This window comes from Danio aesculapii, chromosome 1 (genome assembly GCF_903798145.1).
Source record: "Danio aesculapii chromosome 1, fDanAes4.1, whole genome shotgun sequence".
In the NCBI taxonomy this organism is placed as follows: Eukaryota; Metazoa; Chordata; class Actinopteri; order Cypriniformes; family Danionidae; genus Danio; species Danio aesculapii.
This window is the reverse complement of record NC_079435.1, coordinates 3,158,223-3,183,222: the sequence shown is the minus strand read 5'-3', so window position 1 is coordinate 3,183,222 and position 25,000 is coordinate 3,158,223. Positions and strand designations below refer to the sequence as shown.

At 35.5% G+C, this 25,000-nt stretch overlaps 1 protein-coding gene across 1 annotated transcript in view; it reads right to left on the bottom strand.

Moving 5' to 3' along the window:
- Positions 1-5,551: 5,551 nt before the first annotated feature.
- LOC130222916 (GTPase IMAP family member 8-like) overlaps positions 5,552-25,000 on the bottom strand; it is a 37,466-nt gene continuing 18,017 nt past the window's right edge. Inside the window, exons 2-3 of the mRNA XM_056455533.1 lie at positions 7,122-7,204; positions 5,552-7,048 (exon numbers count right to left, since the gene is read on the bottom strand). Of these exons, the coding sequence (XP_056311508.1) occupies positions 6,156-7,048; positions 7,122-7,161 (933 nt within the window). The 5' untranslated portion in view covers positions 7,162-7,204 and the 3' untranslated portion in view covers positions 5,552-6,155. The remainder of the gene's footprint in view (positions 7,049-7,121; positions 7,205-25,000) is intronic.

Genomic DNA, 25,000 nt, shown 5'->3' with positions numbered 1-25,000 from the left:
AGTAGTCGTTGTAATAGCTTTAGTAGTAGTACACATTGTAGGAGTAGTAGTGGTTGTGGCTGTAGTAGCAGTAGTAATAGTTGTAGCATTAGAAACTCTCTGTAGTAGTAGTTGGTGTGGTATTTTGGATTTATTTTTATTATTATTATTATTTTTATTATTGTAGTGGTTGTTGTTAATGATTATTACTGTTGTCCTTTCTTGCTTGTTTACTGTCATTATTACTATCATTATATCACTAGCATTGTTGTCACTACTTATATAAGTTACTATATAGCTTCATTTAGTGTTATTGTTCCTTTTGTATGTACTCTGACCTGTGTACCATGGTACCTTTACATGCGCACACGCGCGCGCGCACACACACACACACACGCACGCACGCACGCACGCACGCACGCACGCACACACACACACACACACACACACACACACACACACACACACACACAACACATGCACCTGCCGGTACTTGATTGTATTGTTGTTGTTTTTTGTATTTTTGTTATTGTTTCATTTTCTTTGTATTTGCATTATCTCAAATTGTGTACCTTTTGTATATTCTAATTAAAAAAAATAAATAAATAAAAAAAAATGTTGATTAAATGAAAATAATAATGTGAAGAGTGAAAAGTCCCTATAGTTGTTCTTATATACAAATTTGCAAAAAAAAAAATGTGCTAATAGCCTAATGTGAACAAATTGTTATTAAACTGATTATATTCAAAACTATGAGAGCAAAGCATTAACACTGTGACTGAATAATGATGTAGTGTAGATTATTATATATACTATATAGTAGAAGATTTATATATAAAGATTTATAGATGTGTGTGTGTGTGTGTGTGTGTGTGTGTGTGTGCGTGCGTGCGTGCGTGCGTGCGTGCGTGCGTGCGTGTGTGCGTGCGTGCGTGCGTGTGTGTGTGTGTGTGATTTTTTAAATATATTTTCCTCTGGATAAAAAAAGTTGATAGGAAATACTGAAATACTTCCCTTTCTTATTTAAACACCATTTGGCAAATATCTGAAAAATAATTTGTCATAAACTGTCATGTTATTTTTGTTAACTCTTTATTAAGTTTTACTTAAATATTATATAATGCTGAATAAATGTTGTTGTTCGTCATAAGTTTATGTTGATGTATTAAATAACACATTAATATATGTTTAGTTAACTTTAACAACGATTATTTAATGCTTTGTTTACTGTTAATTAACATTAACTAATACACCTGTATTATAAAGTGTTCCCAAAATGTTTAGCAATGTTATTCATTCATTGTAATTTTATGTTTTGAGCAAGCAGTTTTCTTAATTCATAAAATCTAACAGCAATATTTCATTGATAAAGAGACTTTAAACCTGAATAACCACAGCAAATCACATGCTCTATTTTTTAACTTCCACCTAACGGCATTATCTTATAATATTTCAGCATCGATGTAAATCCACTCACTGTAAAATCATTGATTTTGAATGATTTCATTAGGACAGTAAGGTCTGACTTTGCTTAGACAAAACTCTTGTCTCTTAACAGAAATGATGTCCAGTATAGAATATGTGGTCATGCTGCAGTGGAAACAGAATGAATATTGTGTCTGACTCCATCATGAGCTTGGAGGACTGCATCCATACATCTCTGCAATGACTCAAATCACTGATTAATAAAGTCATCTGGAATGGCAGAGAAAGCGTTCTTGCAGGACTCCCAGAGTTCATCAAAAGTCTTTGGATTCATCTTCAATGCTTCCTTCTTCATCTTAACCCAGACATGCTCAATAATGTTCATATCTGGTGACTGGGATGGCCAATCCTGGAGCACCTTGAGCTTTTTTGCTTTCAGGAGCTTTGATGTGGAGGCTGAAGTATGAGAAGGAGCGCTATCCTGCTGGAGAATTTGCCCTCTCCTGTGGTTTGTAATGTAATGGGCAGCACAAATGTCTTGATACCTCAGGCTGTTGATGTTGATCATCCACTCTGCAGATCTCTCGCACGTCCCCATACTGAATAAAAACCCAAACCATGATTTTTCCTTCAAACTTTGACTGATTTATCTGAGAATCTTGGGTCCATTTGAGTTGCAGTAGGTCTTCTGCTTGTATATCAACAAATGTCAAACACTAAACTGTCTTAGCACCATTAAAAATATGATTCTAGAATATAGGCCAAACACACAGACTTTCATGCACAAAGAACCAGACATTGACAGCTCCTTTATTTATTTTATTTAGCAATGCATTAGCTATACATTTAATCAGCATTGATTGTTGCAGGATACAGTTGACTTGATACATGTAGATTTGGATATAGTATATTGATTTTATATTGATTTTATATTATTTTACGTTAGAGCTACCACTAACAATATGTTTAACAATCATTGATTTTGATTAACAACTTTGATGTTCAATAGTATAACATGAAACGTTCAAATGTATACAAGCACTTGACAAAATTAAAAGTAAAACAACAGAAATTTCAAGAGTTCCCACTTAGATATGCTTGGTGTATAAAGCAGGTTTGGCATGCTGTCCCGGAAGAGAACCCTGAGCTCGGAGATATTTGAGCCCAGGGCTCCCGCCCGGTCGATAAGCATATCAGGGGATCCGAGATCAGGTAGGTCTCGAGAGCTCCCCCTTTAGAAAAGGGAGGAAAAGGAGGAGATGGGGTGGAAGGGGGGATTCTTCCAAACGAAGATAGAAACAGTAGGGAGAAAATGATCCATTTATAGTAAACTAGGATCACTCTGATTGGATTATTACTGATTACAGATGAGCAGCCAGACGTGCTCAATCATATCACGTGCTCCTCTCGAAATTAGTTTATGAAGCTTCACTTAAAAATGGTCCTTTTTCATCATTTTTGATTGTTTATAATGCTGTTAAATTCAGTTTTACATTATTCAATTAATTTTATATTTGTTCACTGGGATTGGAAAGAAACAAGTGTTTGTAAGATGTTTTATTCATTGTTGTAAAAAAATTATTTTTCAAATGCTGTTGAAGGTTTTTCCCGTGTGGTAAGAAGGATTATTTTCCTTGTGATAACCGATTTGATGACTATAAATGCTTTGATCGCTGGAGAGTCATTCATTTTCATTAAGAAGACCCACTCTCTCCTAATGAATCTGTCAAGGTCAGGTTTATAAAGTAAAGAGGTATTAAAACATCATCACATAGAAACTCATTCTGACTACAAACCCCTGTATACATATCTGGAGACAGCAAAATACATCCCAGGAGATACGTTTTTTGCAGTTTTTGTTTTTGCAAATCCACCAGAGGCTGCTGTGTATGCTTTTTCAGATCTCTAATTTCTCTTGCGAGTGCCATTCACGCCTGCTGTTCTCATATAAGTCCACCAGAGGTCGCTGTCAACTGACTGGATTACTGACTGACCAACTGACCGATCCTCCACCCCCTTCCCTAAACCCAAACTCAGTATTTTCAAAAGCAATCCAGAATAGCCTGATTTTTATCATGCTTTCAGATTTGACCACATTTCCACACTGTTATTTTATTTTATCTTTTGACTTTTGTTTTATCTGCTTTCTGGAAGCGTTCTTCACCAGACTTGACCTCGTTGTTGCGGTCAGCTCCTTTCTGCAAGTCTGTCGATGAACATGTTAAGCTACTGACAAACTAACAGCGAGAAAGCGGTCCATATGGAGGTAAGTGCTAAGCTGGTAAGCGTGAAAAGAAACGCCATCACACCGCCTCGGTGTGCAGACATACGTAGCCCTGGTTAAATAATTTGCAATCTCCAGAAATGTATATAGGGCTATGCTTTCAGAATGAGACTGTGTTGCATAGAATAATTAATAACTGTGTTGGGGTGTTTAGCGTAAGGGAAATTGTAGCATGTTTGCTCATTATACAGTAACTGAATAGATTGTGGTTTCTTATATGTGCAGTGTAAGTGAATTACTAATGAGAAGAAAGTAGGATAGATGAAGAGGGAAATAATATGTATATTTTCTGAGAGAGGGGTTATTTATTCTCCAAACTTTACCAAGTCCCAGATGAGTCACACTGTATATTTTATTGAATCTGTAGAATGAGATTTTCTCAACTAATTATTTGAATTTGATCTCTATTTGTGGTCCAATAACAGTATTAAAATCTCCAGCAGTAATTAGATAAGGACCTTCCCATCCCTCATGTAACTTATGAAGGATGAGAAGGTCATCGTTATTTGATCCATAAATATTAGCTAGCGTATATTTGATATTATTTATTGAAACATTTTTAATGATAAATCTTCCTTCTGGATTAGAAACAGATCTATTTACAGTCAGCGGGGTGATTTTATTTGATAATAATAAAACTACTTGTTGTTTACTTTTGTATGTTGATCAGTGGTGGAAAGAGTACTGAAAAATCATACTCAAGTAAAAGTACCATTACTTGCCTAAAAATACAGTGCAAGTAGAGTAAAAGTATCTATCTTAAATATTACTGAAAGTATGAATAAAAGTAGCCCTTTCAGAAGTGCTCAAGAGTAGCGAGTAGTGAGTATTACACTGTAAAAGCTGATGCATTTACATGTAATTTGTGGATGTGTGTAAACGTAACATTCTGTAGTGCATTTAGTTATTGCCCAGCAGGCACACAACATCATAAGACGTTAATATTAGGTTAGATTTAGGTCGGGATGTCAGGTGACCAAAATTCGAGTCTAGCAAGCGTCTAACGACAACGTTATTTTGATGTCCAATGACGACGTTGATATTTGGTTGACTTTTAGGTATTGTTAGAAAGTCACCAAAATCCAACATTGAGCCAGCATCTTAAACCAACTTCATATTACTACAAATACTGACGTTTACTTGTCAGGTATGGCAACCAAAATCAAATGTCTGATAGACGTCATAGTGTTAACGTCCACAAAATGTCAAGCTGTAACATCACTAGACATTTATATTTGGTTGATTTTAGGTTGGACGTTGGACATTGACTGACATTGGGTTCTGACATCAACCTGATTTTCATTTCCCAACAAAATGCAATGCCCCTTGTCGTTGGGGTACAACATCAATCTGATGTCATGTTGACATCTTGTGTCTGCTGGGTGTTTAAAGCTATTTAATCATGATACAGTAAACATCTGACATCTCATCAGTGACCCACATGTAAACAGTCTCTGGATCAATGCGTGTAAAGATTTTGGACATCTTCTTGGACACTTTTACCGCTTTCAAACAGTTTGCTGCAATTATAAATCCCCCATGTCTTGAGGTAGTTCATTATGAGGCGATTTACTTTCTATGTGTGATTTAATTGGACGGGAATCGCAGGACTGATTTTAAAGTCTCCATAGAGAAGAAAATTAAAGTAGTGACTGGAGGTTGAAGGACAGTGGTGGAGTAAAAGTACCGATACTGCACTAAAAATGTACTAAAGGGAAAGTAATAGTACACAACTTAAAACTATTTAGTAAATTACAATTTCTGAGAAAAAACTACTCAATTACAGTAATTTGAGTATTTGTAATTAGTTACTTTACACCACTGATGCTGATGAACATGTAATGAGAGACATAGGTACATAAACAGAAGTAGAAAGCTATAATAAAACAGATACATATAAATTGGTGTAAACTCCATATGTGTGTAGAAGAAGTGGTAGAGATGTGAACCAAGACATGAGCTCTGTGGAAGGTGATTTGTCTTACAATGTCTGGTGGAAGTTTATGAAATTCTTGATTATCGCTTCAGGGCTGTCAGATGGGTTTCCGGGGATGCTGGAGGAGATCAGTTGGTCATACATGCTTCTGAATGGAATATCCAGGATCATTTCTGTCATGGTTTTGTTTTCTTTTATTACTGTCTCCATGTGTTCGCCAAGTGTTCTGACAAAATTTTGAAGGGACTGATTGGATTGTTCTTGTTTATCGATGTGGTTGCAAGCAAATTCTAGACTTGACTTATGTAATTTTATTTCAGTATGTAGCGTGATCGATAACTCTTGCTTGTTTTTTTTATGGATGCAAGTATACTGACTTGTAGTTTGTAAATCACTGGTGGCCATAGATAATGTATTTTCCCTTTTGTTTGGATTCAAAGTGCTTTCTTGCGTGATGTCATTATCCATTTTACAGTGGTTGTTCAAAGTACGACTGCAGTATATTGTTTTGTTACAATGACTACATCTCACTCAGTAACGGTGTGCTGCCCTGATGAGTCTCTCCCTCTCAGGCTCATCTTGCATAACTGACACATCCCTAGGTATATATTTTCTTGCCAGGAAATACACGCCAGCACAAGCTGCTACCCCTAACAGAACTGCTCCTCCTGATGCTCCAATTAGTGCTCCTTTTCCTAAAGTTAATGCAACTGCTCCTGCTTTAGCAGCAAATGCTCCTCCAGCTGCACCTGCTGCTGCACCTGCTGCTGCACCTGCTGCTGCTCCTTTAGCAGCTTCATTAAGACAATTGTTGCGCAAGAGACTTTTCTGAGCCATGGCATAGTCCTTCTTAGTGTATCTCCTGTTTTCATTTATCATCATCAGTCTGTTTATCTGATGTAGAAGTGCAGTGACTTGAGATCTGTCTTCGTTTCGATTGTTGAAAACATGAAATCTACCTGAAAACTTTTCAAGCAAGTCCTGCAGTGTCTGAGACTTACTAAGATAATCTTCTATGGGCACAGACAATTGATCTCCATAAGTAAAGAGCACTATTGTGTGCTGAAAGAATTTTTCTCCAAAATTATCCTTGATCCACTGCACAACTGCACTTCTCTCCTTTGTAAAGACATGCCCGAGTTTGATCACCAGCAGAAACACATCAAGGTTTTTACGCCGTAACATCTGCTCTATTTCAGTCTGAGCTTCTGTTATTTTCATCTGGTTTGTATCAGAGAGTCCCACGGTATCAATCACAGTGACTGTTTCTCCATCCACTTCTGTTTGTTCTGACTGACAGATTCTGGTCACAGCCTCAGGTAAAAATTCGTCTTGAAATATGCCCTCAGCTCCTAAGATGGTGTTTCCAGATGCACTCTTTCCTTCTCCAGTACCCCCCAAAAGCATAATATTTACTTCTGACCCTGTAAACAAGGGCAGACACATGGGTGAATGAACTGATGGATGGATGGATAATAATATGAATTATTCACTTACTTCGAAAATGCTGGTTATTGTGTCTTCTTCTGGTTTCCATTCTTCTTATGAGACCAATTCAAGGCATTCATTTATTTTCTCTCCTAGAAACAAATATGGGCAATTAATAAATACAAAAAAACTATATCTTTTGGGGTTTATTTTTGATAATGTCTTCTAATGCCTTTCTTTCTAAATCTCCATGTTATCACCTGAAATATATATAACTGGCATGTCAAGATATATTTTTAAGATAGCGATTACTGTTAGTATGTCTAGCCTTGTAATGCGTCATATTGAAAGTGTTTAAGCCATGTATCAGGGTATTAAAAAATGGATCCAGTTGCAGTGATGGACAGAACAAGGTGTTTGTTGAAAGGACAAGGTACAGTTAGACAAACAAGGAGTGAAAAGATCCAAAATGTAGGGACAATAACACACAGAATGACGCCAGAGAGACAACACTAGAATCAACAGCCTGCCATGGGTAAGGGCAGCAGTGAACAGAACCAGGGCTAGATATATGAAGCTAACAGCATAAACTCCAGACTGGCAGGCCAGGAATGTCAGGACTGGAACAGTACAAGTCACTCAAGAGACAAAATAGGACAGTAAACAAGCAGTAATAATCACTCAGATCTACAGTAGGTGAGAGTTCAAAGTGGCTATTACCGCAGTGGCTTATACCGCCGCCGTTTGAAATAAATGCTGCTCTGTTTTTAGTGTAAGACCGCAGTTTGTGAAAAAGCCGCCAGGGGGCGCAAAGAGACGGGATGCGAACGGAAAGAAATAGCCTTTACAGCAGCTCTCTCTCTCTCTCTCTCTCTCTCTCTCTCTCTCTCTCTCTCTCTCTCTCTCTCTCTCTCTCTCTCTCTCTCTATATATATATATATATATATATATATATATATATATATATATATATATATATATATATAATTATGTATTTATTTAATTATATATAATTATAAATATATTCTTAATAAACTTCCCAGCCACAAATATTAAAAAAACACAACTTGTATTAAAACTGGGCGAGGATTAGAAAGAATAAGATGCTTGTTATATAATTTAAAATGTTATTCCTCTTGTCCAATTTCTTTATGCACATTTTTTCACTCGCTACTCTGCCAGGAACTTCGCCGCTAGAGAGCACCTTCAAAAATCTCAATCTCATGGCTCATTCTTCACGAATATAGAATTAAAATAATGCCGCGTTTGGTTCATTGTGCATCCCGCGGGTGCAACCAACAAGAATTGTGCATTTTAGTTTAACTTTTTGAGCGTTAAAAGCAGTTCGGTGTTAGTTTTTATTTAAATATATCAAGCCGAAACTAAACAGCGCATTCTCTCCGCCTCCTCGTTCATAACCAGCGGGACCGGGACAACTGCTGAAGCAGGCAATAGAGAAACTCCGTCATTCATCATAATCTTTCTTAGCTGATGTTTCGGAGTCGAAAGAATATATTAAAGAAAAATGTTCTTTTAACAGTCCCTATATATTTTATCTTTTTCTTTCTTTTTTTCCTGTCATTTCTCTTCAGCAAATTATATTTTTTAAAGCTGCTTGATTCTTTTAAAACCGAAAGCAGAGCCCGTCAATTGGTGTTTTTCCATAAGATACGTTTATCCCACGATAATTTATCCTCTGATCCTTTTGCATAAAGGTTTTAATAAAAAAAAACAGGTCACTTAATTACTTTCGATGTGCTAAAATATTTGTTAAACGAATGTTATTTAAAAAAAAAGCATATGCACATATTACAATTGTAAAATAGTCTAAAATGCATGGTCTAATCAGAAATAAAGGAAATTAGTTATATTTAATGCATAAAATAGGCTAGCCTTTTTATAAATTGAGTTTAATTGATTTGAAACTTTTAATTGCATTTTAACGTCCTGTATAAATAATAAAAATTGCATCAGATTGACGAAAAAACGAATATTAATACCTGCAAACAGGGCCACGGTTACTTTTTTTTCACTGACTGGCATGACTGGCAAACGCGTCAGAAAAAAAAACTGCTGAATCTCTGCGAATATTTGGTTAACTTATAAAACAAATGTCTGGTTTAGTGATGTTAGTAATGCATAGAAAAATGCAAAGCAGAATTCTCCTGAGCTCATTAAACCACTGATGACAGCGACGGAATCACTGGCCCACCACGTTCTTACGAACATATTTTATTTATTAAAGGTATTATTTCATTGACCTGAACATAACCAGTTATAATATAATTACTAACCCATCCTCTAAAGCAGGCAACACTCTATTCAGCTATGTTTTGTGTTTTTACTTAGAAATATTTTCTTTTTGGCGAATGCTTGGAGCGTAATATAGATATTTTAAATAACAGGTAGTAGGGGTGGGCGGTACACCGGTGTCATAGTCATCACCGGTGTGACATTGCGCCACGACATGGATTTTCTAATACCGTCAGTACCGTAATAAATCAATTATGCGCCTTGAACGGCTGCATTTACATCAATAATAGCTAATTCTAAATAATAAGGCATTCAATTTTCTTCAAACGTTCAGTTGTGGTCTGAATACATGTCCTTATACTACAGGGCTCGAAATTGCAACCATTTTGGTCGCATGAGCGCCCGAAATTTAATCTATGCGCCCTCATAATATATTTGGGAGCATTTGTGTGTCTGAATATAATGAACAGGGAGCTTTTGTTACTGCAGGAAATACAAACGGCTGAAGAGTGAAAAGTGCACAGGTTTGCAAACCTCCCCTAAAGTTATAATAATAATAATAATGGCGCAGATGACAGCGATCATAACATGAGGTAAATGTTGATCCACCAGCTGAGATCAATCGAGTGTTTCGGAGAAGGTGCCCGAATCTTGATGCGTTGCATTCACCGCGTGCTCAGCGCAAATGTCCGCTAAATATAAAATCTAACACTGTACACATCATCGCCAAAGAAACTCACCTTTACTAAGTTTACACTGAAACTACGGCTCATAACAAAGAGCTGAATTGCGCTGGTGGTCATCGCGAGAATCCTGCTCTGTCTGCTCATAAATTGGTGCGGCTGACTCGCCTGCTTTATTCCACCAACACAGAGAAATGAAGATCAGTTCATAACGAGACTGAGCATTTACAATGAACCAAACCAAAACTTTTAAAGAGTGATAGAAGTGAAACTTTCTTTTGTCCGTCTTCCTTGAGATGTTTTTTATTTTGCTATTGAAAGTAATTCCATGATATTATGCCGTCACCGTTCAAAAGATAGAAACATTCATTTTCATAAGGCCCCATATTTAATGCGGTTTCGTTTTTAAACGCATAGGTTTTGTTACGCCATCCGTCCTATAGGAGTTTTGGATTTTGTGTATTCATGTTTGTGAAAAACACTTAATAGTGGAGACCCCTTCCCCCTTCTTATAACCAAAAGCTTGTCTGTCAGGAGTCATGTCTATTTAAGTGTCTTTAATATGGTGTATAGATTATTATGCGTTATTGAAACATCAAGGGGGACGCAGCAAAGTCACTTATAAATTAAAATTGTATTATTTTAAGCAATTTTATTATTTTTTGCAACAGCCTTACATTTAAAATGGAAACTTAACGGCGATTATAATCAAAAAGAACTCAGCCTATAAGGCTAGATGTTTTCTTTCCCTTATTTATTAATTTATTTGTTCATGTGTTTGGCGCATGTAACTCGTGTGCCATCGGAAAACTAGTGTAATGACGGCAAGCCATCTTTCCCAGACTCGGGGCAAAGTCCTGCCTCTCCTTTCACTCCGTCCCGAAGCCCCAGCTGGCCCTCCTGGCATCCTCTGCGTAAAACTTATGCTGGATAAGTTGACGGTTCATTCCGCTGTGGCAATTACAGACTAATAAAGGGACTAAGCCAAAAAGAAAATGAATGACGAATGAATGAATGAATAAATAAATAATAATAATAAAATAAAAATAAGGTAATAATCTTTACACACAGATGCCGCGTAAGTGGCCTTTTTTAATTTAGAGATGGTACATTTGAATTGCCTCTGCCATTTCTTCCCCCACCTCAAACCTGAAAGTTGAAGAGAGAACTATATTCTTTGAATAAAACTATTGAGCTATAAAGGGAAAAAACGCAGAAGAAATTTGCCATTATATTAATTTTAGCACAGCTGCCAGTCATTTTCACATTCGTTTTTCAGTTAGGGATTAATATTAAAGTAGCCTAGTAAAAATGTCTATACTATAATATTATAATTTGTTATATCCATTATTATTATTATTATTATTAAAGCTATACAATTGACAAAACGCAGAGCCCTTAAAAAATTTGCTTTCATTTTGACATAGCTAAAGCACACGTTTAAAGTTATGTAAAAAAACATCCCATTCTACAGCAGCAGTCAAGTTAGGACACTTAAAAATGCCTTTTGCGTTTGAAGATGATCGACCTGCGAAGTTATGTTTACAGTGTTATAAAAGAAAAAGGTAGGCTATTTAGTGCGTGTGGATTTACCGTAGACAGGCTTTCTGTTTGGCTAATGCCTAAAAATGTAAGTAAGTAACACATTAATTTTAGCAACTATTTTTAAATGGCATTTAAATTTTAAATTCATTTTTTTAATTTAATTTAACATTTAAATATAATTTAATTTAAAACATTTATTTTTTCCTCGCTGATTTTGGTTGGGTAATAAAGCATGATGACTCAGATATGATCTAGTTTAGCTTGCATGTGTGGGCATATTTTGACGTCTTTACCTAAAACTTTAAACATTTATAATATTTAAAATAAAACGGAAAGAAATAAGGAGACTAACATAATTTAAAACACTTATTTGGTGTTTAAACCACCTTCAGAAAGTTTTGCCAGCTGTGGTAGAGCGCAACGGAGGCTCCACTGGAATGTAGCAGATGTGTTAAAACTTGGTATTATTTATTAATGTGTTATTAATGTGTTTTTGTGTTCCTCGTCTTGTACGTCGCCGTGTTATTGTGCGTCAACGTCACGTTTATCTGTCCTTAAGCGCGCATATAGTCGAACATTTCTGCTCGACATCGGTAGAAACAAACTTCACAAGTTAAACTCCGCGGACACTGATGAGCTGCAAGATTTCGGCTTGCTCCGGATGCGTACCCATCCTCCGACCCCCACCTCACCACCTCGCCCACAATGGAGGCGCTTCAAGCGGCTCGAGAGGAAGCAGAAGAGGGGTAAGCGCGGGGGTATCCGAACAAGGCTAGCGGCTAACCCCCACAAACCCGCAATCCCCTCCATCATTCTAGCAAACGTACGCTCGCTAGACAACAAACTGGACTACATCCGTCTACTTCGTTCATCACATAGGACTGTAAAGGACTGTTGTGCTTTTGTGTTTACGGAAACTGCACATTAGTGAGCAGCAGACAGCCCACCACGATGCTTTTCTCATCCTGGCAGGGGACTTTAACCTTGCAGACCTAAAGAGTGTGTTTCCAAAAATACAACAACACATAGACTTTCCAACACGGGGCAATAACACAATGGACTTTGATTATACCACACAGAGAGGAGCTTACAAAGCCTTCCCCCTCCCCCACCTTGGTGGACCACTTAACTGTCATGCTAATGCCTGCTTACAGACCGATAGTTAAAGTCACCAAACCGGTTTGCAAGGAGATACAAGTGTGGCCAGAAGGTTCTTCAGAGGCTTTACAAGACTGCTTCAATACCACAGACTGGGATATGTTCAAACAGGCTGCCACTCAAAAGAGCGCGGTTAAGTTGGTTTTGTTTTCGATATTCCTGACACATTCAGTGATACACGGCAATAACTCAAAAACCTCTTACCCTAAAAAGATCTAAAGTGTGTTTCCTACAAAGAGGCAAAGCTGGTTATGTTTCACAGCTGTCTATTTCTTTTTTTTCGCTCGACATTACGAGCACTGCTCCGTTTAAGCCCTCGCAATATGCATTCAGCCGGGAGAGCTCGCGCAGAGAGGAGCTCCCAGTAAGGGACCGTCGGAAAAGTGCATCTTTTTTTTCGTTTTTTTTTTTTTTGTTTTTTTTGCTAAAATGACTTGTCATTCACGGTTGCATATGGGAACTTTCAGAACCTCTTCTTTTACCCTTATTGTAAAAAAAAAAACATTAAAAATAGTTTTATAATCATCTACAGGAAACAATATGAAAAGGTTGTCAATCACTATAAGGGCATTTAAATAGCATTTCTTTTTACTTGTAGTGGCTGATTTGTCAATAAACAAATAAACCCAGTAAAAGAATAATTTTAAAAAATGCAATACCAGATATTTTTCACAATCTGTCTCTTCACCCTCTGTGGCTGCTTAATGAATTGCATTTCCAAAATATTTTTCTCTATAACAGCTTTTTTCAATCAAGAAGATGTATGTATATATATATATATATGAACTAGAATGTATCAATAGAATGATATAATCTACATTTTCATGTCTAGTGGTGACAATTGAAATTCACAACTTTTCTCTTTACCCCTAGTGGCTGACAAAGGAATTGCATGGCCAAAATTATCCCAACTTTTGTAATATCTGTTTATTTCAGGGAGACTGGTGCATAAAACTGGTGTTATTTGATAGAATGCAAGGCGATTGTGGAGTTGCATGACCAAAACTAACCTTCTTTTTGTAATAGCTTTTTACAGAAGAGGAAGTTAGAGATAAAACTAGTGTTAATCGATAGAGTGCAATGCTCGACATTTTTCACAACCTTTCTTTTTACCCCTAGTGGCCAGTTGTGGAATTGCATGACCAAAACTAACCTTCTTTTTGTATTAGCTTTTCACAGGAGAAGTATGAGATAAAACTAGTGTTAGTCGATAGAGTGCAAGGCTCGACATTTTTCACAACCTTTCTTTTTACCCCTAGTGGCTGATTTTGGAATTGCACGGCCAAAATCAACCATCTTTTTGTAATAGCTTTTTATATCAAAGAGACTGATTCATAAATCCATTGTTATTCAATAGAGTGCAATACTCGAAATTTTTCACAACCTTTTTTTACCCCTAGTGGCTGATTAGGGAATTGCACAACAAAAAATAACCTTCTTTTTGTAATAGCTTTTCACAGAAGAGGAAGTATGAAATAAAACTAGTGTTAATCGATAGAGTGCAATGCTCGACATTTTTCACAACCTTTCTTTTTACCCCTATTGGCCGATTGTGGAATTGCATGACCAAAACTAACCTTCTTTTTGCTTTTCACAGAAGTATGAGATAAAAACTAGTGTTAATCGATAGAGTGCAATGCTCAACATTTTTCACAACCTTTCTTTTACCCCTAGTGGCTAATTTTGGAATTGCACGGCCAAAATCAACCATCTTTTTGTAATAGCTTTTTATATCAAAGAGACTGATTTATAAATCCATTGTTATTCAATAGAGTGCAATGCTCGACATTTTTCACAACCTTTTTTTTACCCCTAGTGGCTGATTAGGGAAGTGCACGATCAAAATAAACTAACTTTTTGTAATAGCTTTTCACATGAGAGGAAGTATGAGATAAAACTAGTGTTAATCGATAGAGTGCAAGGCTCGACATGTTTCACAACCTTTCTTTTTACCCCTAGTGGCTGATTGTGGAATCGCATGACCAAAATTACCCATCTTTTGTAATAGCTTTTCACAGGAGAGGAAGTATGAAATAAAACTAGTGTTAATCGATAGAGTGCAATGCTCGACATTTTTCACAACCTTTCTTTTTACCCCTAGTGGCTAATTTTGGAATTGCATGACCAATATTAACTATCTTTTTGTAATAGCTTTTTATATCAAGGAGACTGAGACATAAAACCAGTGTTAATCGACAGAGTGCAATGCTCGTCATTTTTCACAACCTTTCTTTTTACCCCTAGTGGCTGATTACAGAATTACATGACCAAAATTACCCATCTTTTTGTAATAGCTTTTCACAGGAGAGGAAGTGAGGGATAAAACTAGTTTTAATCGATAGAGTGCAAGGCTCAACATTTTTCACAACCTTTTTTTTACCCTTAGTGGCTAATTTTGGAATTGCACGGCCAAAATCAACCATCTTTTTGTAATAGCTTTTTATATCAAAGAGACTGATTCATAAATCCATTGTTATTCAATAGAGTGCAATGGTCGAAATTTTTCACAACCTTTTTTTTACCCCTAGTGGCTGATTAGGGAATTGCACAACAAAAAATAACCTTCTTTTTGTAATAGCTTTTCACAGAAGAGGAAGTATGAAATAAAACTAGTGTTAATCGATAGAGTGCAATGCTCAACATTTTTCACAACCTTTCTTTTTACCCCTAGTGGCTAATTTTGGAATTGCACGGCCAAAATCAACCATCTTTTGTAATAGCTTTTTATATCAAAGAGACTGATTTATAAATCCATTGTTATTCAATAGAGTGCAATGCTCGACATTTTTCACAACCTTTCTTTTTACCCCTAGTAGCCAATTGTGGAGTTGCATGACCAAAACTAACCTTCTTTTTGTAATAACTTTTTATATCAATGAGACTGAGTCATAAATCCAGTGTTATTCAATAGAGTTTATTGCTCGACATTTTTCACAACCTTTCTTTTATCGCCTAGTGGCTGATTAGGAAATTGCACGACCAAAATCAACCACCTTTTTGTAATAGCTTTTTATATCAAAGAGACTGATTTATAAATCCATTGTTATTCAATAGAGTGCAATGCTCGACATTTTTCACAACCTTTTTTTACCCCTAGTGGCTGATTAGGGAAGTGCACGATCAAAATAAACTAACTTTTTGTAATAGCTTTTCACATGAGAGGAAGTATGAGATAAAACTAGTGTTAATCGATAGAGTGCAAGGCTCGACATGTTTCACAACCTTTCTTTTTACCCCTAGTGGCTGATTGTGGAATTGCATGACCAAAATTACCCATCTTTTTGTAATAGCTTTTCACAGGAGAGGAAGTATGAGATAAAACTAGGGTTAATCGATAGAGGGCAATGCTCAACATTTTTCACAACCTTTCTTTTTACCCCTAGTGGCCAATTGTGGAGTTGCATGACCAAAACTAACCTTCTTTTTGTAATAACTTTTTATATCAATGAGACTGAGTCATAAATCCAGTGTTATTCAATAGAGTTTATTGCTCGACATTTTTCACAACCTTTCTTTTATCGCCTAGTGGCTGATTAGGAAATTGCACGACCAAAATCAACCACCTTTTTGTAATAGCTTTTTATATCAAGGAGACTGAGAAATAAAACTAGTGTTATTCAATAGAGCGCAATGCTCGACATTTTTCACAACCTTTCTTTTATCCCCCAGTGGCTGATTAGGGAAGTGCATGACCAAAACTAACCTTCTTTTTGTAATAGCTTTTCACAGCAGAGCATCTGACACGTAAAACCAATGTTGATCAATAAAGTGTGATGCTCGACATTTTTCACAACCTTTCTTTTTACGCCTAGTGGCTGATTAGGGAATCGCACGACCAAAATCAACCATCTTTTTGTAATAGCTTTCACAGGAGAGGAAGTATGAGCTAAAACTAGTGGTAATCGACAGAGTGCAATTCTTGACATTTTTCACAACCTTTCTTTTTACACCTAGTGGCTGATTTTGTAATTGCACGGCCAAAATGAACCATCTTTTTGTAATAGCTTTTTATATCAAGGAGACTGAGTCATAAATCTAGTGTTATTCAATAGAGTGCAATGCTCAACATTTTTCACAACCTTTCTTTTTACTCCTAGTGGCTAATTTTGGAATTGCATGACCAAAATTAACCATCTTTTTGTAATAGCTTTTTATGTCAAGGAGACTGGGAAATAAAACCAGTGTTATTCAATAGAGTGCAATGCTTAACGTTTTTCACAACCTTTCTTTTTACTCCTAGTGGCTAATTTTGGAAATGCATGACCAAAACTAACCTTCTTTTAGTAATAGCTTTTCACAGCAGAGCATCTGACACATAAAATCAATGTTAATCAATAAAGTGTAATGCTCGACATTTTTCACAACCTTTCTTTTTATGCCCAGTGGCTGATTAGGGAATTGCACGACCAAAATTAACCATCTTTTTGTAATAGCTTTTCACAGGAGAGGAAGTATGAGATAAAACTAGTGTTAATCGATAGAGTGCAATGCTCGACATTTTTCACAACCTTTCTTTTTACTCCTAGTGGCTAATTTTGGAATTGCATGACCAAAAATAACCTTCTTTTTGTAATAGCTTTTTATATCAAGGAGCCTGAGAAATAAAACCAATGTTATTCAATAGAGTGCAATGCTCAACATTTTTCACAACCCTTCTTTTATCCCCCAGTGGCTGATTAGAGAAGTGCACGATCAAAAATAATGATCTTTAAGTAATAGCTTGTCACAGGAGAGGAAGTGAGAGATAAAACTAGTGTTAATCGATAGAGTGCAATGCTCGACATTTTTCACAACCTTTCTTTTTACCCCCAGTGGCAGATTGTGGAATTGCATGACCAAAAATAACCTTCTTTTTGTTATAGCTTTTTATGTCAAGGAGACTGAGAAATAAAACCAGTGTTATTTAATAGAGTGCATTGCTCGACATTTTTCACAACCTTTTTTTACCCCCAGTTGCAGATTGCGGAATTGCATGACCAAAATTAACAATATTTTTGTAATAGGTTTTTATATCAAGGAGACTGAGACATAAAACTAGTGTTAATCGACAGAGTGCAATGCTCGACATTTTTCACAATCTTTCTTTTTACCCCTAGTGGCCGATTGTGGAATTGCATGACCAAAAATAACCTTCTTTTTGTAATAGCTTTTCACAGGAGAGGAAGTGAGAGATAAAACTAGTGTTAATCTATAGAGTGCAATTCTCGACATTTTTAACAATCTTTCTTTTGACCCCTAGTGGCTAATTTTTGGAATTACATGACCAAAAGAAACCTTCTTTTTGTAATAGCTTTTTATATAAAAGAGACTGAGACATAAAACCAGTGTTATTCAATATAGTGCAATGCTCGACATTTTTCACAACCTTTCTTTTTACCCCCAGTGGCTGATTGTGGAATTTCATGACCAAAACTTACCTTCTTTTTGTAATAACTTTTTATATCAAAGAGACTGAGACATAAAATCAATGTTAATCAATAAAGTGTGATGCTCGACCTTTTTCACAACCTCTCTTTTTACCCCCTTTGACAGGTTGGGGAATTTCCAGAACAAAATTAGCCATTTATTCATTCATTTTATTTTTGGCTTAGTCTCTATTATTTCCAGGGTTGCCTCAGTGGAATGAACCACCAACATATCCAGCATTTGTTCAGCGCAGTGGATGTCCTTCCAGCCGCACCCCATCATTAGGAAACATCCACACACACACACACACACACACTACGGACAGTTTACCTAACGCAATTCACCTATACCAAATAATTTTTGGACGTGTGGGGGAAACCGTAGCACCCAGAGGAAACCCACTTGAACATGCAAACTCCACACAGTAATGCCAACTGACCCAGCCAAGGCTCGAACCAGCGACCTTCTTGCTGTTAGTTGATCGTGCTACCCACTGCACCACTGTTCTGGCCCAAAATTAGCCATATTTTTGTAATATCATTTTATTTCAAAGAGACTGAGACACAAAGCCTGTATAAATTGATAGATTATGGTGCTTGAGATTTTTTTACAACCTCTCATTCTACACCTATGGCTTTTTATTTTACGAAAACTTATGCATACAACTACTGTTATTCAATAAAGTGTGATGCTGATTATTTTTCACAACTTTAATTTTACTTGTAATGGCTGAAAAGGGTGTTGCATGTACAATATTAATATTGTTTTTGTAATAACTTTCATTATCAGTGAAATAAAAATATGAAACAAGTTTCAATCAATGAAGGTGCATGGTGGACATTTTTTACATTCTGTTTTTACCCTTGTTGTTGATTAGCGAATTGCTTAAAATTATACATTATTTTTATCATAGGCTTTTAGCCCAGGCCCAAGGAGACATGAAACCAGTGTCACTCAAAAAGTGTAGTGGAGGACACTTAGCCCTTTACTAATTTAAGTTTTAGTATAGATTTTGACATGTTTTCTGCCTGCCAGTTTGCTCAGCTTAACCAACCAAAATCATCATAACAGTTACTCCTTGCAACTGCAGTCACTTACTATCACCCTATTATTTTCACCGTCTTTTTCAGTGTCTGATCTTAATCATCACTACATGTCCTCTTTCCAGATCCCAACCTGTTCAACTAACTTGCTGCCAATTGATCTCTTCTCTAGTCTTTGTTTAGTTGCAAAGAGAAAGGATACATATCCAAAAAGCAGGTTCAGTAATTGACATGTTCAGTACTCACCTTCAGTTCTTGCCTGTGTTTCATAAAACTTACAACATACAGTTGAAGTCAGATTTATTTGCCTCTCTGAATTATTAGCCCCCTTATTTATTTTTTCCCCAATTTCTGTTTAGTGGAGAGCAGATTTTTTTCAAGGGGCGATGCGGTGGCGCAGTAGGTAGTGATGTCGCCTCACAGCAAGAAGGTCACTGGTTAGAGCTGTTGCTGGGTCAGATGGCATTACTGTGTGGAGTTTTCATGTTCACCTTGCGTTCCTGTAGGTTTCCTCCAGGTGCTCCGGTTTCCCCCCACAAATCCAAAGACTTACGGTACAGGTGAATTGGGTAAGCTAAAATGTATGTAGTGTGTGTGTAAAAAATGAGTTTCTATAGATGTTTCCCAGTAATAGATTGCGGCAGGAAGGGCATCCGCTTTGTAAAAACATGCTGGATAAGTTGGCAGTTCATTCCACTGTGGTGACCCCAAATTAATAAAGGGATAAGCCGAAAAGAAAAATCAATGAATGAACAGAAAGCTAATTTTTTCAACACATTTTTAAACAATACTTTTAGTAACTCATCTCTAATAACTGATTTATTTTATCTTTGCCATGATAACAGCAATTAATATTTGACTAGATATTTTTCAAGACACTTTTCTACAGCTTAGTGACATTTAAAGACTTAACTAGTTTAATTAGGTTAGCTAGGCAGGTTAGGGTAATTAGGCAAGTTATTGTATAATGATGGTTTGTTCTATAGACTATCATATATATATATATATATATATATATATATATATATATATATATATATATATATATATATATATATATATATATATATATATATATATATATATAGCTTAAATTGGAAAATGATTTTGACCTTAAAATTGTTTTTAAAAAACAACTACTTTTATTCTAGCCGAAATAAAACAAATCAGATTTTCTCCAGAAAAATTATTATTATCAGACATACTGTGAAAATTTCCTTGCTCTGTTAAACATCATTTGGAAAATATTTTAAAAAGAAAAAGAAAAAATTATAATAAAATTTAACGGGGGCTAATAATTCTGACCTTAATTGTATTTTCCCTTGCTGAATAACTAGAACACAACACAGCACCCATTAAAATATAGGGAAAATTTACATATTAAATACTACTATCACCACAACTGAAATTTGTTTATGAATAATTTGAAAAAACAAATTTCTGGACCCAATTTTCGCATAATGTCCAACAAGTCATGAACAAAAAAAAAATCATAATTGCACATAAATAAATAGCACTACATGAACATTACATCAATGAACATAAATCACATAAAAACTGTGTATATTATAAGTTTTTTGTTTTTTGCAATGTCACATCATACAACATTTTTACAGTACTGTACTAAAAAGTAAAAAATAAATAATAAAATAAATAAAAACAGTGAATGTATTGGACTTTCTAAAGTATCAAATTTCAAACTACATATAAAAATCTTTAAAAATAGAGTTTTACAAAATAACGTTTTTACTGAATATAATCATTATACAATGACTTGCCCAATTACTCTGGCTTGTCTATTTAACCTAGTTAAGCATTTAAATGTCACTTTAAGCTGAATACTAGTATCTTTAAGAAAATCTAGTAAAATATTATGCACGGTCATCATTGCAGTTAATGCAAAAAAGTATGAAATGTATTTAAAAAAAATATTTTCTCCGTTAAACAGAAATTGGGGGAAAAAATAAACAGGAGGACTAATAATTCAGGAGAACTGACTTCAACTCTGTATATTTAATTTAATAAATTCACTGATTTATTCATTTTCCTTCGGCTTAGTCCCTTTATTCATCAGGGGTCGCCACAGCTGAATGAACCGCCACCTAATCCAGCATTTGTTTTACACGGTGGATGCCCATCCAGCTGCAAACCAGTACTGGGAAACACCCATAAACTCTTACATAAACACACTCATACACTACGGACAACTTAGTTCATCAGTTTTCCTATAGTGCATGTGTTTGAACTGTGGGGGAAACTGGAGCACCGGGAGGAAACCCACACCAACATGGGGAGAACATGCAAACTCTACACAGAAATACCAAATGACCCAATCTGGAACTCGAACCAGCAACCTTCTTGCTGTGAGGTGACAGTGCTAACCACTGAGCCCCAGCCATTTTGCTGTGCTGCCTGTGGAAAAAGTAACAACTTTTTTGTTATATTTAGAATAACTTTTTGCGTGTTGGCAAGGATTACACTCAGCTAAATCCATTTAACATGTATAGCAATATTTATATGCAGTGCAATCTAGAAAAAAATGATTTATTAATTTTGAAATGCACAATTACACCCACATTTAACACCACAGAACTTTTAAGGGCTGAATAATGGCAAAAAAATGCATACACTAATTATTTTACGTTATGCACAAAGATAATAGTTACTTGTCAATTGTAAAGAATTGTAAAAAAAAATGTGATGAGTTTTGACCATTGTGTTCCAAATAAATATTCTTATGAATAACATTTTTTGTGTAATCAATTACTGTATCATAAATGTCCAATGCACACTTTAATCATTCAAAAGTAATTGACATCCCTTTATGACACCTATTTTTTATTTATATTAAAATATTAATTTTGTTTCCATATGTAGAAAGCAGCTTCCACAACTGATATCATGGACTTTATTATCCATTCTATAATTATAAATAAGTTTAATTTTAAATAATGTATAATGTTCAATTACATATTCATTTATATTTTATGTTTATTTCTTTAGTTTATAAAAATATATCTTAGATATTAATTATTATAAGTAACTGCACTATACAATGTACTTATACCGTCTGTTGCATTGTAAGCACTGAGCTCCCGCCATATGATAATTCTCTCATAAATGACATAATGCTCAATTACCAAATTTGGTAATATCGGTAATTGAGTATTACGTCATTTATGAGAAAATTATCATATGGCGGGAGCACAATCATTATTCCCTCAGACATATTACCAGCAAGATTTCGAGTCTGTAGCATTAAAATGTGAATGTAGTTTTGGTCATGCAATTCCACAATCGGCCACTGGGGGTAAAAAGAAAGTTTGTGAAAAATGTGACGCATTGCACTCTATTGAACAACACTGGTTTTATGTCTCAGTCTTCTTGATATAAAAAGCTATTACAAAAAGAGGGTTAATTTTTATCATGTAATTCCACAATCAGCCACTAGGTGTAAAAAGACAGGTTGTGAAAAATTGACGAGCATTACACTTTATTAATAACATTGGTTTTACGTCTCGTTTGCTCTGCTGTGAATAGCTATTACAAACAAAAGGTTAGTTTTGGTCATGAAATTCCACAATCGGCCACTGGGGGTAAAAAGCAAGGTTGTGAAAAATGTCGAGCATTGCACTCTATTGAATAACACTGGTTTTATGTCTCAATCTTCTTGATATAAAAAGCTATTACAAAAAGATGGTTAATTTTGGTCATGCACTTCCAAAATTAGCCTCTAGGGGTAAAAAGACAGGTTGTGAAAAATGTCGAGCATCACACTTTATTGATTAACATTAATTTTACGTGTCAGTTGCTCTGCTGTGAAAAGCTATTACAAAAAGAAGGTTAGTTTTGGTCATGCAATTCCACAATCGGCCACTGGGGGTAAAAAGAAAGGTTGTGAAAAATGCTCTGATGCTCTGCTGTAAAAACCTATTACAAAAATAGGTGATTTATAACACTGAATTTATGACTCAGTCTCCTTGATATAAAAAGCTATTACAAAAAGAATGTTAGTTTTGGTCTTGCAATTCCACAATCGGCCACTAGGGTTAAAAAGAAAGGTTGTGAAAAATGTTGAGCATTGCACTCTATCGATTAACACTAGTTTTATCCCATACTTCCTCTCCTGTGAAAAGCTATTACAAAAAGATAGGTAATTTTGGTCATGTAATTCCATAGTCAGCCACTGGGGGTAAAAAGAAAGGTTGTGAAAAATGTCGAGCAATGCACTCTATTGAATAACACTGGATTTATGACTCAGTCTCATTGATATAAAAAGCTATTACAAAAAGAAGGTTAGTTTTGGTCATGAAATTCCAAAATTAGCCACTAGGGGTAAAAAGAAAGGTTGTGAAAAATGTCGAGCATCACACTATCAATTACCACTGTTTTTTTTTTTGTCTCAGTCTCTCTGATATAAAAAGCTATTAAAAAAAGATGGGTTATTTTGGTCCTGTAATTCCGTTGTCAGCCACTGGGGGTAAAAAGAAAGGTTGTGAAAAATGTCGAGCCTTGCACTCTGTCAATTAACACTAGTTTTATGTCTCAGTCTCCTTGATATAAAAAGCTATTTAAAAAAGATAGTTATTTTTGGTTGTGCAATTCCCTAATCAGCCACTAGGGATAAAAAGAAAGGTTGTGAAAAATGTCGAGAATCACACTTTATTGATTAACCTTGGTTTTACGTGCCAGATTCTCTGCTGTGAAAAGCTATTACAAAAAGAAGTTTAGTTTTGGTCATGCAATTCCACAATCACCCACTAGGGGTAAAAAGAAAGGTTGTGAAAAATGTCGAGCATTGCACTCTGTCGATTAACACTGGTTTTATGTCTCAATCTCCTTGACATCAAAAGCTATTACAAAAAGAGGGTTAATTTTGGTGATGCAATTCCAAAATTAGCCACTAGGGGTAAAAAGAAAGCTTGTGAAAAATGTCGAGCCTTGCACTCTATTGATTAACACTAGTTTTATCTCATACTTTCTCTCATGTGAAAAGCTATTACAAAAAGATGGGTAATTTTGGTCATGCAATTACCTTGTCAGCCACTGGGGGTAAAAAGAAAGGTTGTGAAAAATGTGGAGCATTGCACTCTGTCGATTAACACTGGTTTTATGTCTCAATCTCCTTGACATAAAAAGCTATTACAAAAAGAGGGTTAATTTTGGTCATGCAATTCCACAATCAGCCACTAGGGGTAAAAAGAAAGGTTGTGAAACATGTAGAGCCTTGCACTCTATCGATTAGTACTAGTTTTATCTCATACTTCCTCTCATGTGAAAAGCTATTACAAAAAGTTAGTTTATTTTGATCGTGCACTTCCCTAATCAGCCACTAGGGTTGAAAAAATTGGTTGTGAAAAATGTCGAGCATTACACTCTATTGAATACCAATAGATTTATGACTCAGTCTCTTTGATATAAAAAGCTATTACAAAAAAATGGTTGATTTTGGTCGTGCAATTCCAAAATTAGCCACTAGGGGTAAAAAGAAAGTTTGTGAAAAATGTAGAGCCTTGCACTCTATTGATTAACACTAGTTTTATCTCATTCTTCCTCTCCTTTGAATAGCTATTACAAAAAGATAGTTATTTTTGATTGTGCAATTCCCTAATCAGCCACTAGGGGTAAAAAAAAGGTTGTAAAAAATGTCGAGCATTGCACTCTATTGAATAACAATGGATTTATGACTCAGTCTCCTTGATATAAAAAGCTATTACAAAAAGATAGTTAATATTGGTCATGCATTTCCAAAATTAGCCACTAGGGGTAAAAAGAAAGGTTGTGAAAAATGTTGAGCATTGCACTCTATCGATTAACACTAGTTTTATCTCATACTTCCTCTCCTGTGAAAAGCTATTAC